The 22,819-nt window shown below is 47.7% G+C and overlaps 2 protein-coding genes across 2 annotated transcripts; both read right to left on the bottom strand.

Annotated features, from left to right (window-relative positions):
* Window positions 1–3,082: 3,082 nt before the first annotated feature.
* On the bottom strand, window positions 3,083–13,015 carry LOC140106452 (glutathione S-transferase P 1-like). Its single transcript, XM_072130899.1, has 6 exons — window positions 12,923–13,015; window positions 10,218–10,316; window positions 8,259–8,346; window positions 8,034–8,137; window positions 5,497–5,604; window positions 3,083–3,368 (listed from the first exon to the last, which is right to left on the bottom strand). The coding sequence occupies exons 1-6, from the start codon at window positions 13,013–13,015 to the stop codon at window positions 3,183–3,185; spliced, it is 678 nt and encodes a 225-aa protein (XP_071987000.1). The 3' UTR covers window positions 3,083–3,182.
* A 5,248-nt stretch (window positions 13,016–18,263) lies between these two features.
* Window positions 18,264–22,394, bottom strand: LOC140106158 (glutathione S-transferase P 1-like). The gene is made up of 7 exons (XM_072130430.1): window positions 22,274–22,394; window positions 21,697–21,732; window positions 20,506–20,618; window positions 20,179–20,266; window positions 19,987–20,090; window positions 19,225–19,332; window positions 18,264–18,549 (listed from the first exon to the last, which is right to left on the bottom strand). Coding segments are annotated over exons 1-7 (636 nt in total). The 5' UTR covers window positions 22,275–22,394; the 3' UTR covers window positions 18,264–18,363.
* Window positions 22,395–22,819: the final 425 nt, after the last annotated feature.

Genomic DNA, 22,819 nt, shown 5'->3' with positions numbered 1-22,819 from the left:
CATGAAGAGTGGGCCATGAAGGGTGGGCCATGAAAGGTGGGCCATGAAGGGTGGGCCATGAAGGGTAGGCCATGAAGGGTGGGCCATGAAGGGTGGGCCATGAAGGGTGGGCCATGAAGGGTGGGCCATAAAGGGTGGGCCATGAATGGTAGGCCATAAAGGGTGGGCCATGAAGGGTAGGCCATGAAGGGTAGGCCATGAAAGGTGGGCCATGAAGGGTAGGCCATGAAGGGTAGGCCATGAAGGGTAGGCCATGAAAGGTGGGCCATGAATGGTAGGCCATAAAGGGTGGGCCATGAAAGGTAGGCCATGAAAGGTGGGCCATGAAAGGTAGGCCATGAATGGTAGGCCATGAAGGGTAGGCCATGAAAGGTGGGCCATGAAGGGTAGGCCATGAAGGGTAGGCCATGAAGGGTAGGCCATGAAGGGTAGGCCATGAAAGGTGGGCCATGAATGCTAGGCCATAAAGGGTGGGCCATGAAAGGTAGGCCATGAAAGGTGGGCCATGAAAGGTAGGCCATGAATGGTAGGCCATAAAGGGTGGGCCATGAAAGGTGGGCCATGAAGGGTAGGCCATGAAAGGTGGGCCATGAAGGGTGGGCCATGAAGGGTAGGCCATGAAGGGTAGGCCATGAAAGGTGGGCCATGAAAGGTAGGCCATGGAAGGTAGGCCATGAAGGGTAGGCCATGAAGGGTGGGCCATGGAAGGTAGGCCATGAAAGGTAGGCCATGAAGGGTAGGCCATGAAGGGTAGGCCATGAAGGGTGGGCCATGAAGGGTGGGCCATGAAGGGTGGGCCATGAAGGGAAGGGTGGGCCATGAAAGGTGGGCCATGAAGGGTAGGCCATGAAGGGTAGGCCATGAAAGGTGGGCCATGAAGGGTAGGCCATGAAGGGTAGGCCATGAAGGGTAGGCCATGAAGGGTAGGCCATGAAAGGTGGGCCATGAATGGTAGGCCATAAAGGGTGGGCCATGAAAGGTGGGCCATGAATGGTAGGCCATGAAGGGTGGGCCATGAATGGTAGGCCATAAAGGGTGGGCCATGAAAGGTGGGCCATGAAGGGTAGGCCATGAAAGGTGGGCCATGAAGGGTGGGCCATGAAGGGTAGGCCATGAAGGGTGGGCCATGAAGGGTAGGCCATGAAAGGTGGGCCATGAAAGGTAGGCCATGGAAGGTAGGCCATGAAGGGTAGGCCATGAAGGGTGGGCCATGAAAGGTAGGCCATGAAAGGTAGGCCATGAAAGGTAGGCCATGAAAGGTAGGCCATGAAGGGTGGGCCATGAAGGGTAGGCCATGAAAGGTAGGCCATGAAGGGTGGGCCATGAAGGGTGGGCCATGAAGGGTGGGCCATGAAGGGTGGGCCATGAAGGGTAGGCCATGAAAGGTGGGCCATGAAGGGTAGGCCATGGAGGGTAATTAGAATTATTCTAGAGCCTCTAGAATCTCAGTGAATCTAAATGTGGTCCTAACTGTAATTTCCTATCGGTATGTTGTAAGACTAGTGAGAAAGGGTTAAAAGTAGTATAACACACCCGAGCTCAGAGAAGTGATAGAAGATAACGCATAGCCTTTACAGACTGAGACAAAGGTCACATGAAGCCCAGATGACTGGAGGAATTTGGCCCTTCTGGCTCCCCCCTTGTGATGTGCAGTCAGCACAATCCATTCACATGACGGCCCCAGCACATACAAAAGTGTCCAGAAGTTCACAAACTTCATGTCCATTGTTACTTAGGATTAGGAGATGTCATCTGATCAAATATCCTATGATGGTAAAGGGATATGGACCAGCGAAAGGCATGTGGCACTTAGGTAGGTAGTTCCCAAGGGTGGAGTACACCAGGTCTAAGGCACCACCTTGCCCATAAGGGAAGATGCTACACTGCACCTATAAGGCGGCCTTAAGGAGATGTCACACATGGCGTTTTTGGGCCGTTTTTAGTTATTGCGTTTTCAGATCGTAAAAACGCATGTGTTTTTGTTTGTTTTTAATTGCGTAAATTCAGAAAAACTGACAAAAACGCATGTGTTTTTTTTAACACTGATGCAACAAATTTGCATAATTAGCATAATCTGTCAGCAGGTGGTAGGTGTCCTTTACAAAGCAATAAGATGTGTGAAGGTGGAAGGAGACCTCGTGTATGGATGGGACACATGAAACTCCTCCATATCTTCCCTATAACCACGGGTTGGTGGCACATTATTGCTCTGGAAGGTAATCTCATTAGTAAATATAGACTCATGCACATAATATAATACTGGGGAGCATGCGCCAGAGGCGCCTAATGTGCATGCGCCAAATAATTCACCAAGAACGTGCACCAGAGGATCCACTAAAGACTTCCACAAGTGCACGGATCAGCAGCAGTCAGAAGAACTCTATGGGGCACATCTACTAAGGGTCCCCGGACCGCATTTTCGTAGGGTTTCCCGAATTCTTCCGTATTGCACCACATTACGCAGCTGAACTCCGGCGGACCTCAGCTGGGAAGCGACACATGCAGGAAATTGGACGCACAATCTTAGTGAATCGTGGCAGCTCCGAATCCTCGGCGGACAAAGCACCTCAGGATCACGACGGGACGGGTAAGTAAATGTGCCCCAATGTGTAGATCTGATGGTTGTCAGCCAGATCCAAGGATCTAGATACAGGCAGTCCCCGGGTTATGTACAAGATAGGGTCGAGGTTTGTTCTTAAGTTAAATTTGTATGTAAGTCGAAACTGTATATTTTATAATTGTAGATCCAGACAAAAAAAATTGGAGTTTAAACATTTTTTGCTGTAATCAGACCAAGGATTATCCTTCCTTGGTCCTATAGTTACATCCAGAGAGCTTCACCAGAGGTCACAGGGGTCTGTCTGTAACTATGGGTTGTCTGTAAGTCGGGTGTCCTTAAGTAGGGGACTGCCTGTATTATAAAATTATGTGACCAGAGGAAACGACATCTCCTTACTGCGTCTTCTCCAGACTTGGCCTCTTCCTTTGGATAATGAAACCTATTAAATTTGAGGAATGGAAAATCCTTTGAAAGAAAAATGGGCGACTACATTATAAAGAATAAACAACGCATTGTGCGGGGTGAAAAATATACATAACCTTTTATTTCAGATTCCCTGATACATGGTCCTCGGCACAGTATGAATGATAGGAGGGGAGGTCACATTTCAGGTATGTGGGGTTCACTTGTGTTTTGGGGTGATGGGACGCTTGTTACGCTCCTCAGACTTCAGGTACTGGCAGAGTTTTGGCCTGGAGGCGATTCGTTCCACGTAGGCAGAGAGCAGAGGGAACATGGCCAAACTCTTTGGATCAAGGTCAAGGTGACAGTGGAGGATGTCCAACAAATTGTAGTCAGCATAGGAGATCTGTAATAGGAAAAGAGGTCATGTTTACGCCCATCGCTGCTCCTCACGTACGGTTTTTTAGATCTACCTTGACCTTGACCGTCTACTTCTAAAATAAAGTTCCCACCTAGGCCATGAGACATGTGGAGGACAAGTACTAATAAGTTTGTTATGCATGGTCAGGAATGGTCTGGTGACACAGGAAGAGACAGCAGGCTCTGATACTAAACACTTTCCCAGCTGTCCCTGCCTACTTGCCCAGCCCATCCGTGGCGATAGGTAGGCAACTTGTCGATGTTCCTTTCCTGCACTGAAGTGTAAACATGAAGACAAAGACCAGACAATGCAAATGCAGAAGTATAGTCGCCAAATACGGGTCAAGTATTGCAGTACAAAATCACTAGGAAAGCAGATAATCAGGAATCAGGTAAAAGGGTCAGAGATACCAGAAGACAGAATGAACAGTAGTTAGCTCAGTATAAGACTATATCAGGCAAAGAGTCATTGTCTAAGAAACCTTATTTGAGATGTTTGGATCAGTTCTCTGATGTCGGACAGGGAAGCAATGAGAGTGGGGAGACATTGTGGCACATTTACTAAGGGTCGCGCTGCACTTTTGTAGGACTTTGCACGTTCTTCTAGGCTAAAACGGCTTGCACGGGTATTTAAGAAGTGTCTGTGCCGCTATTGTGGTGCATGCGACCCTTTTGTGGCGCAGCTGTGCTGTTTCCACGCGACAGAAGTTAGGGGGCTTGCCGTTGGAAGATCCGACTGATTCAGACCGAGCGCCAAATTTAACTTGCAAATCGTGTCGCACGCCCTAACAGGTGCAACACAAAAAAGGTGATGGACTCTGTCAGACCAGTGAAGGGAAGCGATAGATTCATGTGGTGTCATTCGATCAATCCTCTAGATAAATGGATGTGGTGGAAATCAATAAAGATTCATAGGAAAGGAATACACCAAGTGTTCAGATTACCAGGGACAAAATGGAACAAAATGCCAATAGAGGATGGAGCAGGCGCAGATGTGACGCTGTATTAATAATAAGTTTTAGGTGGTGGACAGAGAAGAGGACCGCAGACAGGTATGGAAATTATAGCTTGGCATGTGTTTGGGAAGACATAACTAAAGTGGTAGAACAAGTAAACGGCAATGAAAAGTAGCCCCAAAGTGTTGTAATATATTTATCACCATGGACCAGCAGGAATTTGCTGATTAGTCTGATTAACACTAAATGTGTTAGTCGGTGAGGAGAGACGTAACAAGGGGTGACATGGAAGCCCAAGTGCAGAAGTTAAATAACTGATGGTATCTGCCCAAACGTCATAAATTCTGTTCTGTAATGAAGCGCTATTGGGTTTAGTGTGGTGTCCATGTTTAGTCTTAGAAGAAGCAGGTGCATTCGTTATGAAAGACATTGGCCCAAATTTATCAAAACTGGCGCTAACTGCCTTGGTGCAGTCTCCTCCATCCTGTGCAGGTTGTGGCAGATTATTCTATACTGGCGCAGGGTGGTCACTTATCTGACGCAATCGTCACCGCTATGGAAAGTGTGGACACAGTCGCACGTTTTTCTTTTTGGTGCAGTTTTATTTTGCAGCGAGTGACAATTGTGTCAGGACCAAATCCAGTAGCTCCAATTAACATCAATTTTGGTTCATCAGAATTTCTTGACCTTTGGGTTTGTGACCTGTGAACTCTTGTTTAGGTTTAAGGATGAAGCAATGTATTTACTGCGACAGGTCTCTTCTTACATGTGTGGGATGAAGGTTTGAATAATGTTTTATGATTTTTCGCAGGCATTCGGCATTATACACCCTTGTTTGGGGTCCACAGTTGGTGCGTTTTGAGGATTATGTTTTGGATCTAATTTACTATTTTCCAACCAAATTCCATTATTATTTATAGTATTGGCTTCCTGACAGCAATAAACATTTAGGGGCCACCCTGGAGAAGAAGCTTGAATGGAGTTTGAATACATAAAGGTATAAAAGAAAGGGATGACACGTCTGCAGTTCTGCAGGAGATTATCTTCTTCTAAATGTGTAATAAGATCTTTAGTATTTGTTATGACACTGTGGTGGCCAGCAATTCCTCAAATTCAAGATGGCTCCATGTTGGCCAAGACACCACATTGTAATTTTACCTTATCTCCGACCACAAATTTGGTTCCATTGGAATTGTTTGACAGAATCCTTTCGAACGCTGAGAGTTGGTTGGGCAGATCGGCGATGTATTTCTCCTTACCCGTCTCCTGTAAAATAAAGAGCAATGAATAAACTAGACGCAATGCAATGTGACCCTCTGTCTCACAACCTGATACAGTCCCCAAGTGGAGGAGAACCAGAAAGCTGATGTACAGATGTCCTAAAGGTCTCACTTTTTTCCAAGGAGGCCAAAATGTTACTATTAGGTTTCAATCATGAGGCCTCAAAAAAAAAAACCCAAATGGACCTAGAAACTTATGGTGGTGCCAATACTGCAAGTGACAAATTCAAGAGATCCTGGGATAAACAACTTAACTTAATAGGACAGTGACCCAAATGTGAATCTTAACTCTATTTTCATCTATAATAATAATATACTGTCACGGGTGCCCCTCCTCCCCTGCGCTGCACGGTGCCCCTGCTCACCCGCCTGTACTCACCTCTCCCGGCTCCTGATGGCTCCGCCGCGGTTCCATCCAGGCAGCTGGCCTGCTTCCTGGCTAGGCCACGCGCTCCCACTCTCCAGGAATTTATTCCAGGCTCCTATGTAGCCCGGTGGCTCCCAGCACCCCCTGCCAGATCTTCAAGTCATTCTACTGAAGTGAAAGCCTCCAGACGCCTCCGTGTTTCCTGAGCGTTTCCAGACGCCTCCGTGTTTCCTGTGTTCCTGTGGTATTCCCGTGGTCCTGTGGCGTTCCTGTGACGTTTCTGTGTTCCCGTGGCGTTGCTGTGGCGGTCCTGTGTCCCGGTGGCCATCCTGGGGTCCTGCCAGCCAGAGGTCCTGCCTTCCCGAGGTCCTGCCTACCCTGCTCCCTAGCTTGGCTGCCACCGCGGGCACCCTTGGAACGACCTGGTGGCTTCCCGCCGCAGCAAGACCATCCCACATTGCAGCGGGCTCTGCCGAAGACCAGGGGGCCACTTAGATTCCGGTCCTGGGTTGCGGCTAGTACCATCATCCCCCTTGGTGGTCCAGGGAGTCCACAGTTTCTAGTCCCAAGAGACTCTCCCACACCCCCGTGTGTGACATTTACACTCACCGGCCACTTTATTAGGTACACCATGCTAGTAACGGGTTGGACCCCCTTTTGCCTTCAGAACTGCCTCAATTCTTCGTGGCATAGATACAACAAGGTGCTGGAAGCTCCTCAGAGATTTTGGTCCATATTGACATGATGGCATCACACAGTTGCCGCAGATTTGTCGGCTGCACATCCATGATGCGAATCTCCCGTTCCACCACATCCCAAAGATGCTCTATTGGATTGAGATCTGGTGACTGTGGAGGCCATTTGTGTCCAGTGACCTCATTGTCATGTTCAAGAAACCAGTCTGAGATGATTCCAGCTTTATGACATGGCGCATTATCCTGCTGAAAGTAGCCATCAGATGTTACAGGGTACATTGTGCTCCTAAAGGGATGGACATGGGCAGCAACAATACTCAGGTAGGCTGTGGCGTTGTACCAAGGGGCCCAAAGAGTGCCAAGAAAATATCCCCCACACCATGACACCACCACCACTAGCCTGACCCGCTGATACAAGGCAGGATGGATCCATGCTTTCATGTTGTTGACGCCAAATTCTGACCCTACCATCCGAATGTCGCAGCAGAAATCGAGACTCATCAGACCAGGCAACGTTTTTCCAATCTTCTACTGTCCAATTTCGATGAGCTTGTGCAAATTGTAGCCTCAGTTTCCTGTTCTTAGCTGAAAGGAGTGGCACCCGGTGTGGTCTTCTGCTGCTGTAGCCCTTCTGCCTCAAAGCTCTTCTGCCTACCTTGGTTGTAACGGGTGGCGCTTTGAGTCACTGTTGCCTTTCTATCAGCTCAAACCAGTCTGCCCATTCTCCTCTGACCTCTGGCATCAACAAGGCATTTCCGCCCACAGAACTGCCGCTCACTGGATGTTTTTTCTTTTTCGGACCATTCTCTGTAAACCCTAGAGATGGTTGTGCGTGAAAATCCCAGTAGATCAGCAATACTCAGAAATACTCAGACCAGCCCTTCTGGCACCAACAACCATGCCACGTTCACAGGCCACAAATCACCTTTCTTCCCCATACTGATGCTCGGGAGAACTGCAGGAGATTGTCTTGACCATGTCTACATGCCTAAATGCACTGAGTTGCCGCCATGTGATTGGCTGATTAGAAATTAAGTGTTAATGAGCAGTTGGACAGGTGTACCTAATAAAGTGGCCGGTGAGTGTACAGTACATGTCCAAAAAATTGTCATTCCACTCTATCACACATATGGCATTGCCTGAGGACCTCAAGAAGATATTGTTGTCAATGATTTAAGGGACACTTTGTAAACTTCCGTTTTCCTTAATAGTTTTTGAGAACCATGAATAGAGTCAGTTTGTACGGTAAATTGCCAACAACAGTTTTGGTCAACATTGACGTCATTCTTCCCAACATGTTGTACGATCTGCCCCACAAATCACCAAAAGGAGAATGTCTTATGTTACACCTACATATTCAATGAAGATCAACCGGCTGTACTTCAGCCTCAGGTCCTCCACACCATCGTTCACCATGTCGATAAGTGCGCTCTCCTGATTGTTGCTGCCGCTGATCCCTGATTGGTTGAAATAAAATGACTTTAGGCAACATTGAACAAACCTAGGACATACACAACATACAATATCTCCACACTCTTCAGTGACTATACCCGCGGTAGTGCAACACATGAGTCTTACCATGTACGCGGCCCAGGTATCTCAGGATGGTGTTACTCTGATACAGAACAAAGTCTCCATGTTGAAATCGAGGTAGTTGGCCAAAAACCTGAAAGACAAATTAATCATTTGTAAATAAACCAAAAATTTAAGTTAACGGCTACTATAGAAAGATCCGTCACTGAGATGGTTCCATGGATCCAACCCATCACTGAGCCAAAATTCAAGCTGCTCACCGGTGCCACTGGAAGGGGCTGACGAGCAACCGGCAGATGGATTTCCTTGGGTAACTGCAGGTCGTTCACATTTTGGACACTCTTTTACATAAATTGTCCATGCGCCTTTACTGCCTGGTGGATAATCCTTGAATGTTCATTAAGTGATTCAGCAGGCCTGCTACTTACTTTAGTGCTGACTTCAAACTCTCTGCAGATCTTTGTTTACATGTCTGAGCTCTGATGAATAGGAGGAGCTGTAGTAGGAGATCAAGACTCATCCTACTGCCTCCCCCTAAACTCTCCCTATGTCTGTCAATGAGACGGACTTTGAAAAAAAAGAGGCACAGTGGGAGATGCCATTCTGACGCACTGAAGGAATGAGAAACAGAAAGTTGTGTGTATAGAGGGCAGGATGGAGAGAACAATGAAAGGCTAAAGCCCTCAAAGAGATGGAGATATTAAAATTATTTAAAAATAATTTGCAAAAAAACCCCCCAAAAGTCTTGTTCCTCCATATTCTGACATCAGTAACTTTTTCATACTTTGGTGTATGGAGCTAGGCAAGGTGTCATTTTATTATGGGATAAGTTGATGTCTCCATTAATACCATTTTGATATCGGCATGACTATATTTTTCCATTGTGAGCTTTGCTACATTGGATCATTATTTTTATATTTTGATAAATCTGACATATGGGAACACCTAGCAGGTCAACCGCCGCGATCATTGCCAAAAATCGGTCTCAGAAGATCTCTGCAGCCGTATTAAAGGGGGGCATCATGAGTGAACATTTCAGTAAAGGGGGACCCTGCTGGTAGAGATTTCAGTAAAGGGGGGCTCTGCTGTGGACATTTCAGTAAAGGGGGGCCCTGCTGTGGACATTTCAGTAAAGGGGGGCTCTGCTGTGGACATTTCAGTAAAGGGGGGCCCTGCTGTGGACATTTCAGTAAAGGGGGGCCCTGCTGGTAGAGATTTCAGTAAAGGGGGGCTCTGCTGTGGACATTTCAGTAAAGGGGGGCCCTGCTGGTAGAGATTTCAGTAAAGGGGGGCCCTTCTGTGGACATTTCAGTTTAGGGGGGCTCTGCTGTGGACATTTCAGTAAAGGGGGGCCCTGCTGGTAGAGATTTCAGTAAAGGGGGGCCCTGCTGTGGACATTTCAGTAAAGGGGGGCTCTGCTGTGGACATTTCATTGATGAGTAGCGGCTGCATTTCCTACCCTACGGGTTGTCCTCCAGTCAATAACTTTTCCCTGTTTTTTTTTTTAGGGGGGGGAATTTAGGAGCCTCGGGTTATACGTGAGTATTTAGAGTATGAGGGGGAGTTCAGCTGCAGGATACACAGAGGCCGGGGGTAGCCAGGGGTAGCATTCACATGTCCACTCCAGATGTCCGCTCCATCATTACTGTTATGTCCACAGCCGGGCTCTCTTGAAAAAAAAATTTAAAAAACCTATGCTCACCTTCAGGCTTTTTCTCCCCGGCCCCGCAGCTTCGTCTTCTCCTCGGCTCCACGGCTCCATCCTCTCCGTCTTCCGGCCCAGGCGCATCACTATGACGCGGTGGTGTCGTTATAGTGATGCGCCCGGACCGGAAGAGCAGAAGACGGAGAAGAAGATGGAAGGTGAGCATAGGTATTTTTTTTAAGACTGATGGCGGATCTTCATATAGGGCCCCGTTATGGGTTCACAAAGGCCCCGGGCACCGGTCCATACCACCTATTTGAAGATCCGCCATTGCTTACAGGCCATCGCCAGCATCTCACCGCTTTCTTCTTCAGATCTGTCTTTCCCGACCACCAGTCTGCAAGTTGCACCTCATCTTCTGTCCATGAAGCCCTGAAGTCTGATGGGCTCAGCCCTGGCTGGAAATAAGAAAGAAAATGAAGAATTTACCTCCTGATGACCATAACAGGTCGGAGTAAAACTGTATCCAAGGTGTCCCGTCGCTGGGAAGTGAACCCTGCTGTCTCCAAACAGGTCCTCCCTGGGTGGTGATATTACACAGAAGTGTCTAAGCGTGAAATGAGGCATTGGGGCAGATTTACTTACCCGGTCCATTCGCGATCCAGCGGCGCGTTCTCTGCGGTGGATTCGGGTCTTCCGGCGATTCACTAAGGCAGTTTCTCAAACGTCCACCAGGTGTCGCTGCTGCGCTCAAGTCCACCGAGGTCCGCCGGAGTTCATGATCCTATACTTGGTGAAGGTAAGGGCGTGTCCAGCGTTCTGGTGCTCAATCGGACCGTGCGCCAGATTCAACATGCAAAGTCCGACAGAATGGTGTCACAAGTCCCAAGTTAAAGGAGCAACAAAAAGAAATCTGGTGCCTCCTGTCGGAGCAGTGCATGCGGAACGTGGGGCAGAAATCCTGGATCTGGCGCCCCCTGCACACCACACAGGACACTGCACATAGTACAGACTGCTCAATTCTAAGTGAATGTGCCCCTTTGTTTCTGTTTCAATTCCAGCTCGATGTTTCGGCTATTATAGATTGTAACAGTTTTGTTTCATCAATGGGTAAGATAGTTGTGGTGTGTCTGATATGTATGATCCTTGTGACTGATAGATATGATGTTTGTTGGAATCACTTTCGATCCAGCGACAGGACAGTCCGATATGTTCAAAGACAAAGACATGCTTTATTACGGACCATAATCGTACAACAATATCCAAACTTAAAGGGGTTGTCCTACAAAGACAAATTAGGCCCTATCCACAGGAATTGACGATCTCCGTCAGCTCCATAAGGATTAATGGAGCAGAACGGTCATGTGCGGCCGTCTGCCCCATTAGTCTGAGGAGCGATAAGGGGGTCGGTCGGACCCCTCGTTTTATAGATCTGTGGGGGTCTCAGCACTGAGACCCCCACTGATGAGCTAGATAGTCCCTATCTCATGTATAGTGCCTAACTTGTCTCCGTGGGAAAACCCCTTTAAACTGCTTTAAAAATTTCCAACGCACAATGGGGGTCATTTACTAAGGGCCGGAATCGAATTTTTCCATTTTGCGGCGATTTTCCCTGAATTGCCCCGGGTTTTTAGCGCATGCGATCGGATTGTGCCGCATCAGCACCGGCATGCATGCGATGGAAATTGGGGGGGGGGGGGGCGTGGCCGTACGAAAACCCGACGGATACGGAAAAACCACCGCCTGGCTTTGTGAACTTCAGTGAACTCCGACGGACTTCAGCGCAGCAGCGACACCTAGTGGACATCGGGGGAACTACCTTAGTGGATCGCCGGAAGACCCAAATCATCCACAGAGAACGTGCCGCTGGATCGCAAATGGACCCCGTAAGTAAATCTGCCCCTATGTGTCCTTCCTCATGGCTCATTCCTCATAAGGCATCATTGTACCGCCTTGGAGCAAGGGAGCATCGAACACTGAAAGACATTTCTCTAACTATAGAGTTATATTATTATTATATTTATTATTATTATATTATATTAGTTATATTATGAATGTGTCCTTTTACCAGTTTACCCTAAAAACAGAGAGTCTGATATCAGATGCTGTCTGGATGGAAACTTGTTTACCTCTTTAGAAACTTACGGTGTCACCCCCATAGAATATTATCGGGACTCAATGTAAGTCTATAGTAATTATTTGTGCTGAATATCTCCAATCCCCCCCCAAGTAGAAGAACAGTCACAGTCTCTTGTGTCCTGCAATTAGGGATCAGAGCTTGGAGGAGAAGACTGCCAGACTGTCTGACCAGCCAGAAGAAGAAGATGAGACGGGAATACTGGGTACCAGCCATCTGAGAAAGAGAGGGGCATCTAGCCCAGACCTTTTCTCAGCATTAACCCTTCGTCAGCCCTTTGATTTGCTTGTATTGTTTGCATCTGAATTTCTACGGCAAAGAAGGAAACTGTTCACTGCAGACCCGGATCCTCTGGACTTATTTGGGGTGCACCAGGCCTTACCATCCCTTCCGGAGAGCAGAAACACGTGGTGGCACCTCGACGGTGCCCGATGGACCTAACATAGCGCTGGGGCCCTCCCCAACCCGGTATCTGTGTAATGGTGTAGTGGGAAGTCAGTATAATTTACCTATAGTATATATATATATAGTATATAGTAACTGTGTAATGGTGTAGTGTATAACTTACCTATAGTATAAGGTTGCGTGTACTTTTTACATCTGCAGAGTGTCAGAGTTATTAAGATTTTTTTTTTTGCTGATCCTCCCTGTGTAAGCAGTCTATATAACTGAGTGTTACTGAATCACCGCCCCTTTAACGAGCACTTTATTTTTCATATCGGCAATCAGAACTCAGGAAATAAATATGTTGAATTGCAAATAGTAAAGTTCCTTTAAGAAAGGGAATCCATTAAAAAGCTTAGACAAATATTAGCTTATTATCTGCAGGTTTCGGAGCGGACATGGAGAGCAAAGACTTAGTGTACATGCAGTAAGAGCTGCTACAAACTACACGTAGCAAGGTTATTTATGCAGTGCCTGACCTACAGTAAGTTCCAGTAACAGCGCCACCCTTGTCCTTTGGCTGTACCTGGTATTGCAGCACAAACTTGAACAGGCCGGAGCCTCAATACCAGACATGGCACATACACACTAGTGGCTGCTGATCCCTGGAGACGTCCTGAACAAACAAAAGCTGCGGTAGACTAATCAATAAGATGCATTATAGGGCAATTAGAGACCTAGACATTCTGTAAGTTCATACGGTTGTACTCACCTCTAATTGGGAAGTAGGTCACTGTGTATCCAGCCACTAGAAGCAAAAAAAAATGGACATGAAATCTGCTAAGTATCAGGGAATAGCGCCCCACTCCTGACCATGGGCAGGGTCTGGTATTGCAGCACTCTAGTGAACCAGGATGAGCTGCAGTATCAGACACAGCCCATAGAGGGGGGTATTTCACTTATACTGGATAACTGCCCCTTATTATGTCTACAGCATGAACTACGGCACACAGAGTCCTGGGCCCCATTCACCGGTCAGGACGACCTCTGCGGTCTGGCGGCTCAGGACACAACCTGAATGGGAAATGATGGGGAGCAGAAACCATCCACACCTAAAAAATCCTATACAGTATCCATAACACATGAAAGTAGGGGGTGCTCTTACTTGTGATGTCGCCGATCTCTCCCGTGTCACCCAGACGGCCGGTACTGCGTCTTTCAGGCGCAGGTTTATATAGGAGAGACTTGTGCTGAGTCACAATGACAATATAACGTATAACGTATAGGTAGGAAAGCTGCGGCTTCTATTGTCCCATTGTCTAAGGCAATGGAAGGCGCAGAGACAAAATGACTTTGGAGATATCTGCAGTTCTAAAGTGAAAAAGCGAAGCTATACTGACTCCGCACTGTGACCCCGGGAGTGGAGACAACAATTTACAAAGACTGAAGTGATCAGACGGTTCCTGAAGGTCTCTCCAGGATCTCCATGCGCTGATCCAGCTGCCCACAGCATTTTCCACTTTTTTCCCGTTTTAACTCCCCAGCATCCAGAAGCCATAATATTTCTCCATCTACAGAGACATACGAGGACTTGTTTTCTGCGGTACAAACTGTACTTTCTAAAGCACCATTTAATATACCATGCAATGTACCGGGAAGCTGGAAAAAAATTCCAAATGCAGTGAAATTCAAAAACTTGATGATGAGTGAGCCAGCAGGGGACTGGAGGCCACAATAAGAGGAGGCTGGGGGGCCAGGAGGAGGATAGAGGACAGGGGAGGCTGGAAGCTACAGGAGGAGAAGGCTGGGGGACTGGAGGAGGCTGGAGGAGGACAGGAAGAGGCTGGGGGACAGGAGGATACTGGGGGACAGGAGGAGGCTGGGAGACAGGAGGAGGCTGGGGGACAGGAGGAGGCTAGGGGACAGGAGGAGGCTGGAGGACAGGAGGAGGCTGCTGGAGGACAGGAGGAGGCTGGGGGACAGGAGGAGGCTAGGGGACAGGAGGAGGCTAGGGGACAGGAGGAGGCTGCTGGAGGACAGGAGGAGGCTGCTGGAGGACAGGAGGAGGTTGCTGGAGGACTGGGGGAGGCTAGGGGACAGGAGGAGGCTGCTGGAGGACAGGAGGAGGCTGGGGGACAGGAGGAGGCTGCTGGTGGACAGGAGGAGGCTAGGGGACAGGAGGAGGCTGCAGGACAGGAGGAAGCTGGGGGACAGGAGGAGGCTGGAGGACAGGAGGAGGCTGCTGGAGGACAGGAGGCTGGTGGACAGGAGGAGGCTGCTGGGGGACAGGAGGAGGCTGGAGGACAGGAGGAGGCTGGGGGACAGGAGGAGGCTGCTGGAGGACAGGAGGAGGCTGGGGGACAGGAGGAGGCTGGAGGAAAGAAGAATGCTGGAGGAGGATAGGGGATAGGAGGAGAATAGAGGACAGGGGAGGCTGGAAGCTACAGGAGGAGGAGGCTGGGGGACTGGAGGATGCTGGAGGACAGGAGGAGGCTGGGGGACAGGAGGAGGCTGCTGGAGGACAGGAGGCTGGAGGACAGGAGGAGGCTGGAGGAAAGAAGAATGCTGGAGGAGGCTAGGGGACAGGAGGAGAATAGAGGACAGGGGAGGCTGGAAGCTACAGGAGGAGGAGGCTGGGGGACTGGAGGAGGCTGGAGGAGGACAGGAAGAGGCCAGGAGGAGGCTGGGGGACTGGAGGATGCTGGAGGACAGGAGGCCACAGTATTCGGAGGATAGAGAACAGGGACCACACCATGTGAGGAGGGTTGGGGTTAGGAGAACAGATAGGATTATGGATACGTTTGGGGAGAAAAGTGGAAACCCAAATGTAAAGGTTTTATATGTTGCAGAGTTGCATTAGGGGGTATTATAAGGGGCATTGTACTATGTGGGGACCATCAAGGTCGATATTATACTATGCTTGTGGGTGGAACGATGGGCGTGGTTTAGAAAAGGGGGAGTGGCTTTTTCCCTCTTTCTCTCGCCCCAAAAGTTGGGAGGTGTGTGTAGTGGTGGCAGACATTGTGACTATTGGCTACTGTGGGAAAGCACTGTGAGTTTTTTCTCCTAGGGACAGCCTCTGGTATTTAACTTCTGCGGTTGGATGTGTTCTGTCGTCCAGATCTATGCAGTTAAAGGGGTTTTCCTCCCACAAAGACAAGTTTCTTATATGTTCTCGGGATAACAAAATAACACATTCTCTAATTCAATGTTATTAACAAAAATGCAGCATTTCACAGATATAATTGCAACCTGTCTCTATCAGTCCTGGTGTATACAATTTCAGTTGCCCCTAGACACGACCCTGTAACTTCTGACTTAGGGTCAGGGAAGCCATCTTGAATTTGTGTGTGACAGTGTGGGGCCGAGATTTCTGTGTCTCTCTGCTCTGAGAGAATCTGCAAACTCCTGGCAGATAAGTGATCTGGGGGAAGAGGGTAGACAGGCACATATCTGTGAGATGTAGCAGAGCTGACAGTGTAAATGTCTGTCAGTCTCTGTCTTCAATGCCTCTCATCTCATGCATCTCATCTCTGGTGCGTCTCATCTCTCTCTTTCTATGTGTCAGTGTGTTAGTACAGAAGTCAGATGAAAGTGTATATTCACCTGTCCCCTGATAATCTAACCACATTGTCACCCCACAGAACTAAATGGGTCATAATGGGGCTCATTTACTAAGGGTCCGAACGCAGCACTTTCGTCGGGTTTCCCGAATATTTCCGTTTTGCGCCGAATGGTCCAGGAATTTGGCACACATAAATCAGGGGGCGGGCCGCCGGACAATCCGCCGGATTCGGACAAACCGTAGAATTTTAAAAAGATTTTGTGTCGCAAGATCACGCACTCACATGCACCTGGAAGAAGCAGGTGAACTCCGGCGGACCTCAGCGCAGAAGCGACACCTGCAGGAACTCGGGCGCACGATGTTAGTGAATCGTGCTGGACCCGAATCCACATCGGACAACGCACTGCGGGATCGCAATGCGACTGGGTAAGTAAATCTGCCCCATTGTGTCTGCTTAGAGAGTCCTCGGCCACACCCTTGGATTTTGCACTGAGCAGCCTAGGGAGTGATAGGAGCTAAAACAGCAGTAACATTGGAAAGTAAGGGGTTAAAATTATCTTTATTGTGTAAACATCACTGGGGGATTAGGATGTGAGAATTTTATTTTGTGGGAAAAGCCCTTTAATAAAACATTTTTGTATTTATGGGATATTAAAGGGGCTGTATATGTATTGTAATGTAGGGAGAAATGTGCATTTTTTTAAATTCTTGGTTAGAAGAATATAAAGATGAAAAATGTCAATTAAATTATTTAGATAACTAAAGATTAATTCAAATATATTCATATAAAAGTGCATTTCAAATATTTTAGCAATTTATAATATTAGGCACCATTTTCTAATTGGCACCAGCCTTGCAGGGTTCTGTATACAGTGTAGCTGTGTGAGGTGTTACTTTTTGTAGGGTGAGCTGATGTTTTCATTGACCTGTATGACCTTTTTATCACTTTTTGTTAAAATTTGTATGGGTCGAGAATCCCCACTTGGGGCTGACAGTGTATGGGGTTAGCAGGTTACTAGGACTGGAGTGACTGGCTTGGGTTGCAGGTATCACAGTAGCTCTGTCGTTGCATAGGCCTCATCCACAGCCATCAGGAGCAACAGGGTGAAGCAAGAAGAAGAGGAGGTCACGTGACTATTAGGTTCCCCCTGGGGTAGGTTAGTAGACTAGATCGGAATAGGAATGCCCAGAACCTCAGGCTGAGCCTGTATTTATAGACTTCAGCTCGGTCTGGAGCACTAGCCAATCAGCACCTGCCTTACCTCAGGAAAAGACACAAAAGTTACATTTAATCATAAATAAAAGCATATAAGTGTTTAGGAGCAAAACAGAATATGTATTGCACTTTCACGCACTTTCGTTGGACTTTCCGACGTTTTCGGGATTTGCGCAGCTTTGACAGGTATTTAACACGTGTCTGCGTTTGGGATTGTGTTGCATGTGATTGGATTGTGGTGCGACTGCGCCGGCTTCCATGTGATACAAATGGACGGACGATCTGACCAATTCGGACTGAGCGCAGGATTTAACTTTCAAATTGTGTCGCAAGCCAAGCACTTACATGCACCAGGAAGGAGAAAGTGAACTCCGGTGGACCTGAGCAGGGAAGCGACACATGCAGGAAATCGGGCGCAGGATCTTAGTGAATTGTTGGACAATGCACTTTGGAGAACTACATGACCCGGTCAGTAAATGTGCCCCAATATTCCTACTCAGTGCTGCAGATGGCAGCCTAGGGAAGCAGAATGGCTCCGTAATGTAGCTGAGCACACAGATAAAGGGGATGTTGATTCCTAAAGGGCACTAAAGAATTAGTAAGGACTCACCTGTGTGTCATTACATAAGTAGAAGTGCTTCAGGTGGCATCACAAGAGCCACTATAGGCTCTGGGGCACCTCCCTCGAAGCACTTGTAAGCAGCTCCCTCAGCAACCCCCCCCCCTCCCTCCAATGTCTAGCGAAATTTCACGGCAGCGCAAGTTGAGCTACCAAGCAGGGAACTGAATGACTATGTGATGCTGTAAAGATGCAATATTCTAGTCAAAGTGGGTGTGGCTTCCACTGGCTGAATCCAGCAGCTCCTCCCCAGCATTCAGCAAGTAATGTCATGTGACCAGGGTGACATTATCTTAGGTTTATGCTCCTAACATTACTAAACTATACCCCATGCATATATCTGAGCACATGAAATCACAGCATGTCTCTGTGTATCAGACCTTCAGTTAAGTCATAAGACCTTAATGTTTAAGTCATAGAAAACCCATTGAAGGAAAGTTGGTGACTACATTATAAAGAATAAGCCACACATTTTGTGAGATAAAAAAACATACATAATATTTTATTTCAGGATCACTATTACAAAGATGTCAACTTTACAGTATGAATAAATGTGTGTATGCTACATTTCAGGTAAGTGGGGTTCACTTGTGTTTTGGGGTGATGGGACGCTTGTTACGCTCCTCAGACTTCAGGTACTGGCAGAGTTTTGGCCTGGAGGCGATTCGTTCCACGTAGGCAGAGAGCAGAGGGAACGTGGCCAAACTCTTTGGATCAAGGTCAAGGTGACAGTGGAGGATGTCCAACAAATTGTAGTCAGCATAGGAGATCTGTAATAGGAAAAGAGGTCATGTTTACGCCCATTGCTGCTCCTCACGTACAGGGGAGAACCAGCTATGAGGCGAATTGAGCCTAATGCCTCAGGCAGCACTGTATGCAGCAAGATAGGGGGTGTCAGGGGCGAAGTTATCAGCTACAAAGCAGGATCTGCCACTTAAAAATAGTGCATCTTCACACCTGAAGTCAGCACGGGTGTAAGACACTGCACGAAGAACCCACTTACTACAAAAAGACCTATTAGATGGGGTGGAGAGGGCACCGTTCTATAGCTCGCCTCAGGCAGCAGGGATTTTAGGGTTACCCCTGCTCACATATGTTCTGTGCACACAGGCCTCACTCCAGGGTGAGCTATTTGTGTGAGTCCATCTCTCTCCTTACTCACTTATCTTTAGCTGCAATACTTATCTCTGGACCTCACCTTGTCCCTAACATGGCCCCATGTTGGGCTAGCCGATGACACCACCAGGCCACCAGGGGCGTTACTTGAGGTGGTGCAGAGGATGCGGTCGCAACCGGGCCCAAGAGGCTTTGGGGGCCCATAAGGTGTCACTTTCCCATATGAGAAGACTAGTACTATAAACCATACATTATAGTCGGGCCCTGGCACAGACTTTGCACTGGGGCCCATCAGCTTCTAGTTACACCACTGGACACCCCCATTTTACCTTATCTCCGACCAAAAATTTGCTTCCATTGGAATTGTTTGACAGAATCCTTTCGAACGCTGAGAGATGATTGGGCAGATCGGCGATGTATTTCTCCTTACCCGTCTCCTGTAAAATAAAGAGCCATGGGGGAAATTTATCAAAAGTGTCAGAGAGCACAATTAGACTGCACAATTTTGAGGCATTTGCATCAATTTTTCTCGGTGAAACCACGCCACAATAGTTTTCGTGCACGTATACATGTGCAGCAGGACACAACTTCTTTAGTTAAAGATTAACCCCTAACTTGGTGAAGTGGAAAAAGGTTGGGTCCCTTCAATGGTCATGAAATGTTGATGGTCTGAGGCCCACGATGTCAGTGCGGGCCTGGGAACGGTACAAAGGCTTGTTTACATGGTGCCACTTATGCCAAGGTCTATGAGCAGGTGCTCAAGTTTGAGTTGAGTTGGAAAAGTTTGAGATGACAATACTCTGGTCATGTCCATATAGTCAAATCTGTCCTAACAGGTGCCCACCGATTGTGTGTCCAGGTCAAAAGGACAATTGCAGGTTAGTAGAGGGAGAATTTCCTAAATGTGTCCTTCTGCTCTGTGTCACATTTGTCATTTCCAGAGGACCTCAAGATGTAGATATATAATGAAATTGTGCAGCTCCATGTTTCCTCCCATAGTTGATGTCGGCTTATTCCTCCAACAGCCCCATATTCTACAGATCTGTCCCCAAACCAAACACAAGGGGGTAGACGTTCTATGTTACACTTACATATTCAATGAAGATCAGACGACCGAACTTCAGCCTCAGGTCCTCCACACCATCGTTGACCATGTCGATCAGTGCGCTCTCCTGATTGTTGCTGCCGCTGATCTCTGATTGATACAACATTACAATATTCAGTATCTCCACCATCTTCGGTGACTATGTCCTGTCCGCGGTAGTGCAGCGCACAGATCTTACCATGTACGCGGCCCAGGTATCTCAGGATGGTGTTACTCTGATACAGAACAAAGTCTCCATCTTGGAATTGAGGTAGTTGGCCAAAAACCTGAAAGACACATTAACCATTTGTAAAAGGTCACCGAAGGAACCTACAATAAAAATAACCAACTGTAGACCACCATGGCACAGTGCTCCCCCTCCACCAAATAACACCAAGAAAAGGAGTTGATATTAGGTTGAGGTTCTTCTTAAATTTGTCTGCTTTATGATAAAATGTAAACCCCATTCAGCCCCCCGTGATGAACACTTCGGGGATATGGTCACAAGTCACAGGGAGTATCTCACCGCTTTCTTCTTGAGGTCACTGTTTCCAGAGAACCAGTCTCCAAACTGCACCGCAACTTCGTTCCATGAAGCCCCCTGGTCAGCGAGCAGCAGTCTGATGGCCTCGGCCCTTCCTGGAGAGACGTATAGAAGCGATAAATTCCCGGTCTTCTTGTTAGTAAGAACAGTCCAACAGAACTCCAGTAACTTATCCTTGGGTGTCCTGGGATCTTACATGACCAGTGTGGTATCTAATAAACTCCTCAATGTGTCTGCTGTGCCACCACAGTCTACATGAAGCATAACCTTGTGCCACCCCCGCAGGTCCTCGACCATGAGTAACGCTCTTTGTCCCTCTTGTCCCTACTTGTTACTACTGTTTTGTCAGGGCCATATCTCCAGTCATGGTGCTTCTACTCAGCAGGAACCCAAATATCTGCTCCTACTCTATATGAGCTTCTTTGAAAGTTTGAGACCATCTCTAAGGGAATTCGTGGGAGACGTGCTCTGCAAAGATCTCATGACTTAGAGCCAGGGGGCATTAGCCATGAGGTGAGTTGAGCTTCTTGTCTCAGGCAGCAGAACCTGCAGCAAGATGGGGGCAGCATGAGGGCTGCAGTCACCTACTCTAAAGCAGGAAAGGAGAAGTAAAAGTAGTGTCTCTTCAACCCTACTAGACAAATGACTTGATATATTAATACTGGATGGGGCAGAGAGGGGGCATCTATTGTCCGCCTCATGGTCTTTTAGCAAGGGCCCAAATCGCTTTTTTTCGTCGGGTTTCCTGAAAATTACCAATGTGCGCCGAATTGCCCCGGGTTTTTGGCGCACGTGCATCGGCACCGGCATGCATGCAACGGAAAACCCGACGGGTTCGCAAAAATTCAGAATTTTAAAAAAAAAAGTGCCGCTTGACACGCACTTACCTGCACCCAGCAACGGATGGTGAACTCCGACGGACTTCAGCGCAGCAGCGACACCCGGTGGACATCGGGCGCACTACCTTAGTGAATTGCCAGAAGACCCGAATCCTCGACGGAGAACGCGCCGCTGGATTGCGAATGGACCGGGTAAGTAAATCTGCCCCATTGTGTAGGTTCAGCCCTGCTTAGAAAGTTTTCATACACTCATGTTCCATCCTTGTGTTTGCTGAACTTCCCAGAATGACTATGGGAAATAAATCTTTATCATCGTAGATGAAGTTTAACTTACCTCTAACTGGGAAGTAGGTAAGTGTATACTCAGGCACTAGAAACCAAAAAAAAATAAAGAAGTTACCTTCAGAACATCTGACATTTGTGATGGAACAGCGCCACTCATGACTATTGGCAGTTTGTGGTATTGCAGTATTCCCGTTAATGGGATGAGCTACAGTACTAAGGACAGCCAGTAGGGGGTGTCTTTTATGCTGTTCTCAATAACCAGCCCATAGTCACTTCTTGCTACAGAATAACATAACTGCAGGATGTCTTCAGCTTATCATATTATTCTTATTGTTTTATGGTTTTTATGGCAGTGCTGGGGGAATCCAGGGGGTGGAAGATACTAAATAACAATGAGGACCGGCAGCTACAAGGACAATAGTTATGTAACTGCCATGTGCAGAGCGCTCCGGATTATTGAAGAGCGGCGCATGGTCTTCGTGAATGTGGCTCTGATAGTAAGGAGAACCAAGCTGCAGTACCAGGCGCAGCCTTTGGGCGTGAGTGGCGCTGCTGCAGATAAATAAACCTAGAGATGTAAAAGATGTGCAGAAGCAGCAGCGATAGCACCAGGTGCCGGCTCTTACTTGTGATGTGGAGATCTTCCAGAAGTTGTCTGCTCCGTGTCTTCCAGTAACCGGTGTATATACAGGCCACTTGTGCTGAGTCACAATGACAACATATATGTCAGGGGCGGGGACTGAGCTATAGGTAGAACAGGTAACAGCTGCAAGTAATATTATCCTATGGTGTCTAATCATATCTCATATCCATCAATAGAAAGTCCAAGCAGCACACAACAAACATGGGTGCCGGCTGTTAGGACTGGGTAAAGGTCCTCCATAGGTACAAAAAATGAAAGCAAGCAGCACCCCCGAGTCCAATTGTGGTAAAAAAGTAGTTTCCTTTTATTCCATGTGCAGCAACGTTTCGGCTCGAAGGGAGCCTTTTTTCGAGCCGAAACACTTGAAAAAGGATCCTGAACAGGGTCTGAAACGTTGCACTTGGGCTAATAAAGCTCCCGTCCATTTTTTCACATTTACCTTGGAGTGCAGGCTAATTTTTTTCTTGGATACAGGCAGTCCCCGAGTTACGTACGAGATAGGGACTATAGGTTTGTACTTAAGTCGATT

The sequence above is a fragment of the Engystomops pustulosus genome, chromosome 11 (genome assembly GCF_040894005.1).
Source record: "Engystomops pustulosus chromosome 11, aEngPut4.maternal, whole genome shotgun sequence".
NCBI classification, from domain to species: domain Eukaryota; kingdom Metazoa; phylum Chordata; class Amphibia; order Anura; family Leptodactylidae; genus Engystomops; species Engystomops pustulosus.
This window is presented reverse-complemented; position numbering and strand designations above follow the sequence as displayed.